At 34.1% G+C, this 9,419-nt stretch overlaps 1 protein-coding gene across 1 annotated transcript; it reads right to left on the bottom strand.

Annotated features, from left to right (window-relative positions):
• Positions 1–1,920: 1,920 nt before the first annotated feature.
• LOC139892450 (uncharacterized) lies at positions 1,921–9,108 on the bottom strand. Its single transcript, XM_071875543.1, has 4 exons — positions 9,023–9,108; positions 8,740–8,916; positions 6,769–7,644; positions 1,921–2,262 (listed from the first exon to the last, which is right to left on the bottom strand). The coding sequence occupies exons 1-4, from the start codon at positions 9,035–9,037 to the stop codon at positions 2,245–2,247; spliced, it is 1,086 nt and encodes a 361-aa protein (XP_071731644.1). The 5' UTR covers positions 9,038–9,108; the 3' UTR covers positions 1,921–2,244.
• Positions 9,109–9,419: the final 311 nt, after the last annotated feature.

The raw sequence follows: 9,419 nt of genomic DNA, 5'->3' as shown, positions 1-9,419 counted from the left end.
CGCAGTTCGAACGGTGAAATCACGAAAGTTCGGACTGTAAGGTAATGCTAAATACAAAATAAATAAATAAAAATAACTTTTTTTTAATTCTCTTGTTTGATGCTCCGAATAGATAGATATTCGCGGATGTGGTTGTATATTGCTTGACTGCGTATTCCTTTTCCGTATCGTTTTCTTTTCCTTTCACGCCGTGGCTTGCTTTGCCTAAGGATTAGCAGGACTTGGGCATAGAACTTTTGTCGACGATAACAGTCATCTTCAACGCTGCAAAAGAGAGTTTTTTTTTGTATTCCTCTTTTTTTTCTTTTTTTGGAGGTTTGGAACCTAGTCAAGCTAGGCGGTTCAGCCCCACGTCGATTACAATTTATTATTCTGTTTTACGAAACATTAAACAATATCATGAAAATAAAAGTAGCAAAATAAAATAAAAATGTTACGGCTGCTAGCAATAGATTTGTGGGTTTTTGAATTTTTAACTTGGATCTTATTGATTGGATTGGTTTAGGGAAACAAAATTTCACAACCAAATTAAATTGCACATGATGTTGTGATGCATATGATGGGTGATTGAATGTTAAGTAGCTACGAGAAAAAAAAAAAGAATACAATAGAGACGCAATACAATATTACGAAGATCTAAAAGAAGAACAAAAAAACGAAACGAACGGCGGCTTGTGAATGAAAACCCCACCGATTGAAAAGAAGAAATAAAAGGAATAAGTTGATTCACGAATTTCTTTTTCATTTCAGTGCTAAAGCTGAGTAAATTAGAAAAAAGAAAACTAGGTAGAATGAAAAGAAGAAAAAAAAAACAGTATGATAGATTTTAGGACGGTGGTGATTGTTATAAGGAGGTGGTTTCACCAGGATCATTTGGCTCGGATACTATGTTACACACTAAACCCTATGAATTAGTCATATTTATAGAGGGCATAACCTTAGAAAATATACGGAACTCAAACTCATAATCGGAGTACTTGTGCCAAACCCTAAAGTATACTCTTAATAGTTAATGGTGGAAACTAACTACACGTACATTACATATGTGCCCTTTACACTTGTTTTTTATTTACGATTAATTTAAAAATACACTAATTAAATTGTGTGGCTAGAATTCATTCTCATCGTTAGTTATATGTGAGAACATTCTCATGAGATTACAAGCCTATAATACACATGAAAGGGTTGTATACTTTCTTACACCCATAAACCCACCCGAGTTCAAGACCGCACCCCCTTCTCTATTTTTTTTTTTTTTTTTTTTTTTTTCTTATTAGCAACCCGTCCTCTTTGTTTGTGTTTCTGTATCTTTATGATACGTTAGTACTCTGTACTCTGTAGTACCCTTTTTCCCCACGACATTTTCATTTATCCCCGGCGGAGTGGGGATCACACACCCTTTGAGATCAAACCACAATATCAACAAACAAATAAGCCCTTGAAGTACTAAACCCCACATTTTCACTTGTTCCGGCCCACGTTAAACATGATACTGAATGCCGTGCAATAATTCAATTACATAAAATTAAACTTTACACACTCTAATTAAAAGCTAAGCAAATATGGTCTTAATTTTGAAATTTGAGGTCCGTTGCCCGAATATTATATGGGCCATTTTACAGTATGCAATACCTCTACGGCCCATTACACAAGAATGTAGAAAAAAGACAATTGTTTGCATAGAACTAAGGCAAAACTCTCCAAAAAGATTGAGATGACTTTTAACATTGTTTGGGCCAAATTAGATTCAAAATTTAGAAATTTCCAAGTTTACCAATAAGCCAAACTTAAATGATAACTAGTTAACCGCATTAAACTCGAGATTCGAGACATTTTATTCTATATGCGTTATTACACACGCATGAAACTATGAAAGAACCAACGACATCATTTCATCACAAGTTCAACCGATTTGCCAGTGTCATATTGGAAAGATAACCATAGATTTTCGATATTTATTTCAGCTATTGCTAGCAATAACTGGAATGCCTTAACGTACCACTTTGAACAAGGCAACATGATGCAACGGCTCCATTCAAAAGAGAAAAAAAATTACGCAAAATAATCACGATTTAGAGAACCGACTAACGAAAGAAAACTTCTGAGCAGTAAAACACTACATAGACTACAGTTTGTACATGGAACAGTAAAGTTATAAGCTTTCCATAAATCTAAACTTTGTGTTTGATGCCACCTTCGAAAACTACCGTTTGCTGCTTCTTCCTGATTATCACCGCCATTTTTTTAGGACAGAGATACAAGCTGCATATAATGAAGTTCAAAAATGTCATTATAGTATATAGATGAATATAATAGACTCAAAACTATGAGAACATGGTCAGACTTGCAACATTTCTCAATATTCAAATCAAATGTATGTATATCAGAATAAGGGTCAAGAAAAATATAAGTAAAGTCAAACAAATAAATCAATATCATAAACACATAAAGAAGTTCCAATAGAGGTGACAAAACGGACAAGTTGGGTAATTGTCAGAACGGTCCGGGTCAAGTTGGGCCAAGCATAAACACGTCTCTTTATGTACTTTATTTGCAATTTATGGATATTTACTAATGTAACTTAAGGAAACAAAAATATAAATGAGGTTTAATGCATATTTTGACTACACTTTGGGCGAGAGATTTCCAGTCCGTCTAACCGATTCCCATCTTAGCAAAATTTTACAATAACTTATTTGACCCATTAGAGTCTATTATAAGCCAAATCGACCCGTTAACCCAAACGTTACGTGGGTCGAAAGAACAAATTGAGTTGAGTCTGTTAACCAATCTTCCATTTGGCTCTCATTTTATCAACAATAACTACAAAGTTCGGCTAACATCTAAAGTATATTACTCAAAAAGGTCCTTGAAGCAAGCCTCGTCAAGCTTTGAACCGTAAGAAAGATCTAAACTGGGTCGACCTGATCGGATCAACTCTGGACTTTAGTGTATTATACCCTAGCAGCTAGGATTTAGGTCTCTAAGGAATCTCAATAGTACTGAAGGAAGTTGAAAAAAGCACCTTCATTAACGTTCTTAGAATAAAAGGATAAATTCTCCAAAAACAGTGAAAAGTCAGCTGCTGATTAACAATCATCATCACGAGCCAATCTACTTTCCTATCCTCATGGTCAAATCAATTTAAACATATTTCATTTATACTATCAGCGAGAAAATTGACTCCGAATCTGAGTCAGAAAAGAATTCTCAAACTAAAATGCCACTTGTCTTTTAGAAGAAGGAAAAAAACTCTATGTTAATGGAGACTTTGGGAAAATATTACAGTATCACTGATTGAACGATACTAACGAAAGTTATATATACAAGATTTCATTAGCTATGAGGTTGGGTCTTGATATACCTCACTAGCATCATATGTTGAGGTGGATTGCAAACGGTCACTGGATAATCAAGTTAAACTGTGCACATCTGAGTATAAAAACTATCCCTCCCCGGGTAACATGAACAGGAAAACCGTATTACATTAGCTATGCTATTCTAGTATTAATATTAATATTAATATTAATACTAATTCTAATATAGCCTACACAACTAAACAATGTCTATCTCTCTAACGATCCTCTTCAAGTTGAAGCAAAGATGTTCATCATGTCCAACTTGATACACATAAACTCTATTGTGTAATGACGTGTTGAAAATGTTTGCAAGTTGATATCGAGGCCTGATGTGCACTGGTATGATCAATGGATCATTTTCCAATCTGCCTTTCAAAGTCTTTATCAATCAGCCTCTAATTTGTAACCCATCAAAAGGGCATTTTTTTGGTATAAAAAAATTCCTTGGTCAGCGTTTACTAGTGGGAACCTCAGTCTTGTACGGACACGATCCGTGTTTACTAGTGGGAACCTCAGTCTTGTACGGACACGATCCGTGCTTTCTTGCTGAATATTTCGATATTTGGTCTATTGAGATTGTTTATCCTTGCTTGTATATGTTCAGATTTAGAGATTATAGTTTCTTAGGTTTATGATGTTCGGTACAGGTATGAGGTTTGGCAGGTAGCTCAGTTCACATTATATGCAATCAGATGTTGATATGATTAAATATTTAGCACTGCTTGTTTAACATAAATAATTTATATCAAGTTTAATATTTGTTTATTTGTGTGATGAAATTCAGATTATATGAGAGTATTCTAGGTAAAATTAGTTGACAGCTTGTGAATTAATATACATTTCCCTTTGAATTGATACATATAAATCAAGATATTCAGATCCCTAATTAATTTGGTTGACAACTTATATCTGTGTTTAGTACCGTGATCTACGGTTCCGCTGCAGCAGCGGTTGAATATGGACAGTATGTATGTTAAATCAATATATATGTGTATGTATGTTAAATCAATTGAATTTATGTACAACTTTCTTTACAACATGTTTTATTGAAAAAGTATACAACTAAGACATAGATAGTTTTAGTTTTTCTACTAGTTATGATTTTGTTTATTTACTTGATACAATATGTATCGTTTATGATATTCTATGAGCTTATTATATTTTGTAAATTTGTATATATGTATCTTATATTTTGTAAATTTGTATATATGTATCTTGGTTTAGTATGACACTTTACAAAGTTAATATAGTAATGTTTGTTGATCTCGTGGGGAATAAGTAACAAATCAATTTTGAAAGTCGGATTTGGTTGAATTCGGTTTTAACTGAAACCGAACCGAATACAAATGCGGTTTTCGGTTTGGTTTTGGTATTTAAATTCGGATTTCGATTTTGATTTTAGAAGTTTCAAAACCTAGGAAACCAAACCGAATAAACTAAGAAACCAAACCGCTGAACACCCCTAAATATACAAGATTAGACTAACTATGTGGTTGGGGTCTTGATATCCTCATAAGAGGTCTCAGGTTCAAACCTCACTAGCAACATATCTTGAGGTGGCCAGAGAAAGGGTCGGAAATGGTCACGGAATATTCCGGTGAGCATTGGTGTGATCAATGGAGAATTTCTTCCAATCTGACTTTCGAAGACTTTATTAATCAGCCTCCAATGCGTCACCTATCTAAAGGGCATTTTTTTGGTATCAGAAAATTCATTAGTCAGGGTGTTACTTGTGGGGACCTCAGTGTTGTATGGACATGATCCATGCTTTCTCACTGAATTTTGTGAGTTTCGACATTTAATATATTGAGCTTGTTTATCACAAACAACAACAAAACCCAATACCACATAAGTGGTGTATGGGAGAGGTGAGATGTAGACAATCCTTCCCCTATCCGAGAATAAAGACAAGTCATTTCTCCACTCCACCCAGAGTGAAAACACTAACAGTAGAGAAAATCATCCCTCTCTCTATTCGGCGGATAGAGAGATTGCTTCCGAGTGGACCTCCGGCCAATAAGTAGGAAAAAGTTTTTAAAAAAATATAATTAAATTAAGAATAAAATTGAGACGCCATGAAAATGGTAAAATCAAATTTCCATGGGTTTTAAATCCTGCCTGAAAATGGCATATTGAGCTTGTTTAGCCTTGCTAGTATATGTTCAGTTTTAGAAGTTATAGTTTCTTCGATTTATGATGTTCGGTTCAGGTTGAAGGTTTAGCCAGTAGCTCAGTTCACAGTATATACAGTTTTTTATAAATTTAAAATCAGATGTTGATATGAGTGAATATTTGACATGTTTTGTTTAACATGACTAGTTTATATTAAGTTTAATATTTGTTTATCTTTGTGATAAATTATTAATATTCGAGAGTATTCATGGTAAATTTTGTTCACAGCTTGTAAATTAATATATATTTCACTTTGAATTGATATGCTTATGCTTATATTATGGAAATATGAATCAAGATATTTAAATCCCTTGTTACTTAGGTTGACAACTCACATATGTGTTGGTCTAGTATCGTGATCTAGGGTTCCGCTGCAGCAGCAGTTGAATATGGACAGTGGCAGCAACTTCGGAATAATATTTCTGTATCACTGACTGAACAATACAACCAATTATTTATACTAGGAGTGTCTTGAAACTAATTCTAACTTACAGCCTAGAGACCGATACAATATCTATCTCCATACCATCAAATAGAATCTAACTTCGTTAAGTGTACCGAAAAACCCATGGAAACAGACAATTAGTGCATAAACACATGGCCACATTGGTTTTATCATACTGAAAATGTCTAAAAGAACGCTACTGATCCTTCTATATTTAATTACAAATATATAAAAAGACAAACCTTTTATTTATACACCTACACCGTAGTTAAATAAATAACAAAGTGTTTAGTCCTAGTGGTTAGGGCCCTGATATTCTTGCAAGAGGTCTCACGTTCGAATCTTGTAGTGGCCAAAGATGGGTTGGAAATGGCCACGGAGTAATCCGGCTGGACCGCGTACATCAGAGTATGAAATCGTAATACTTACCCTCCTGGGTAACCCGTTACCCGAACAGGGAAAAACATTATAACTCTTTCAGTTAAATGTAAGTAACAACTAACAAGTAACAACCAACATTTATATAATGAATCCATATTGAGGAGACGCACATTAACAAACTATTAACTAGAAGATACTCCGTAATATATTATATTACATGACCTTGTGTCACTGGTCATAATTTAATAAGAAAACATTATCAACGAGTAGTTACTTATAAAATAGTGTTGAGTGGATGTGTGTGCATAAATACCATCGCACAGAGTCTCGATTAGTAATGAACTAATGATGCATTCAAATACATGCTTAGTATCATGATATAAGTATGAAGATAAAAGATAAAACACGAACCTGGTTGGCAACCTGTTCTAGCCGTATCTTTTCTGGAGTTGATTCTCCTATCAAATTCACCTTCGCGGGTCCCACATTATCCATTTCGTTCTCCTCGCTCCTTTCACTAGACACACTTCCGTCGATTAAAGCCCCTCGTTTCCTCTTTCTATGAAAAGTGTACTTGATAACTCTATCAGTCAACGGTTGACTTTCAACCTCGTTAGTCTTCGAAACCTTTAACTCTGAACTCGTAAATTGCGGGTCAACCTCATCTTTCTCTTGTTTCACCGGCATAAGTTCCTCTCCACTTGTACTTTGACTACTGCACGCTTGTACCAAGTCTTCAACAACACTTTTACTTACAATATCGTTTGCATGTTTGACTGAATTAGGAGAAGTCAAACATGAAATATCAGCTCCTAAATCCATTTCCTTTACTTGCTCCAAAACTATTTCTTTCTCTATAACTTCGTCCTTTTTCGCAATCAACTCTGCATTTACTTCATTTTCATGCACAGAAAACGATATGTTTTCATCCGGTGGTGTCCGTTCACATACACGAATCCTCTGAGTGCACCCGTTTCTATACAGCTCGGTTTCTTTGCTTCTCGATATTATAGATGGTAAATCTCCGTTAGCAAATAACGATTTGTTTAAAGGGAATACAGAATTATAAAATTTATGGCTTCCATTTGTACAATCTATATTGGAATTGGGCAGTATTTGTAATGTATTGTCGACATGTTTGCTTCGCGAAAACTTTCGGAGTTCGGCCTCAACTTCTCGTAACTCCTCCCTTAGATCTTTCACTATGTCTTCAGCCTCCTGAAGTTGTGCTTCGAGTTCTTCGATTTTCTTTTGTTGGGAACAGGATATCATTGCTGCTTCACTAACCTGCAAAATTTTATCGTTTTTAAGTTATAATTTAGAGAATGGACGGTAAAAATACAAAATATTCAAGCAACGAAATGAACATTTCATTTCACATAAAACAAATAATGTATTGCCTGTGTCCCAAACAAAATGAGCCTTTTAATGAAAATGTATGAGGTAAGCAAAGCCTATAGTGATGCATTTATAGTGTTGAAACTTTCTTGTTTATAGATAAGTGATATTTTTTCTATTCTTATTTTCAAAAGAGACTAGTTCCTCATAGCATCTAATATGACTTGTTTTTGTTCTATATATACACTTTATCCTACTTTAGTTCATGATATAAAAAGTTTATACACAAAAACCGATGTATTTCACCTATGTAGGTTTGAAAAAATCTTCATTTCAAGGCTTTCATTCTCAATTAATCAAACCTACACCCCTCAACCACACACATACGGAGTATTATCTTTCCCATTCCTTCACATTATCATTCACACATACTAAAACCTTTAATCTAAACACACCCTAAGTTCTAAAAAAAAGCCAATGTGCGTAAAAACTCATGATACTAATTATCATACATGCTCCGGTTGAACATACTATTTGACTAAGTATACTTAACGCATCTCTAATGGAGATTAACACTTCTAAATAACATTAATCACATAACATAGAATGTAGACCTATGAAAATAAATAAACTAGACTCGAACCCGTATAATAAAAATACATTATATAAGCTACAAAACATATAACATATAATCATTTATCCACTACTTATAATCTATATATAACTACAAAAATAGATAAAACATTTACCAAACAATTAGAATGATCATCAACAACAAGTTAATCAACAAAAAAAACCCCAAATTACATCCACTTTCAACTAAATTCAAACTTCAAACCTAAAATTTCAGAATCTAACCCTACATATCACAAAGTTCAACTTACCCTAGTCCGTAATTCCAACTAAACAAAAAATTTATTTTATATTTTTTTAAATAAAAAATAGGCTGAAAACCTACAATACACAAAATCCGTCAACCAAATTCCAAATCAAGTCCGTACACTTAACCCTAGTTATCAAAATGAAACAAAAATTCATTTATACCTTAGAATCCATCATCTGCTTAAGTCTCAAAAGCATCTGCATCGAATCATTTTTAGCGTGTTTTAACTCATATTCAAACCGGACTGCTTTTCGCTCCGATAGCATGATCCTTGCCGCTGCTTCTTTCGCTGTATTTAATATTATATCCGCATACGCTTTTTTTAATGCCGTTAATCTCTACATCACAATCAACAAAAAAACGGTTAAATTAGTGAGAATAATTATATCGCCGCCGTATGTAACTGTGGTTTACGGCGGCGGAAAGTGGTGGCGGAAATTTTACCTCGTCAGAGTCCATTTGTTTGGTGAAGAAATTGATTTGAAAAATTTTGAGGAAAAAAGAAAGAGAGAAAAGGGTTAGTTGTTGTTGTGCCGAAGCAGCTGTCTGTTACGAACTGAAAGTTCTGTTGTTTTTATTTGGCTGTGACCTTGGTTTTTTAAGGAATTACAAAATTGCCATTATTGGTTATACCTCTGAACCGTACTTTTTTGTTTGTTATGAACCGGTTTTTTTTAATGTGTTATTCCGATGGGCGACCGCTATCGCAGTGGTTTTTGGTGACGTGGCATGTAGTGGAGGTACATAGCAAACTAACTTTTTTTCTAGTCATATACAGTATTTTTCAAAAATTATGATGTAAAAATAAGCATCTGCAATTACCATTACCACTACATCACAC

This window comes from Rutidosis leptorrhynchoides, chromosome 2 (assembly GCF_046630445.1).
Source record: "Rutidosis leptorrhynchoides isolate AG116_Rl617_1_P2 chromosome 2, CSIRO_AGI_Rlap_v1, whole genome shotgun sequence".
Lineage (NCBI taxonomy): Eukaryota > Viridiplantae > Streptophyta > Magnoliopsida > Asterales > Asteraceae > Rutidosis > Rutidosis leptorrhynchoides.
The sequence above is the reverse complement of the archived record's forward strand: the minus strand, read 5'-3'. Positions and strand labels throughout refer to the sequence as shown.

What these genes read in the sequence shown, in the direction of transcription:
- LOC139892450 (XM_071875543.1), bottom strand. An exon ending in AGCAGATGATGGATTCTAAG is followed by an intron (nt 7,645 to 8,739) that starts GTATAAATGAAT and finishes AAAATTTTGCAG; the next exon opens with GTTAGTGAAGCAGCAATGAT.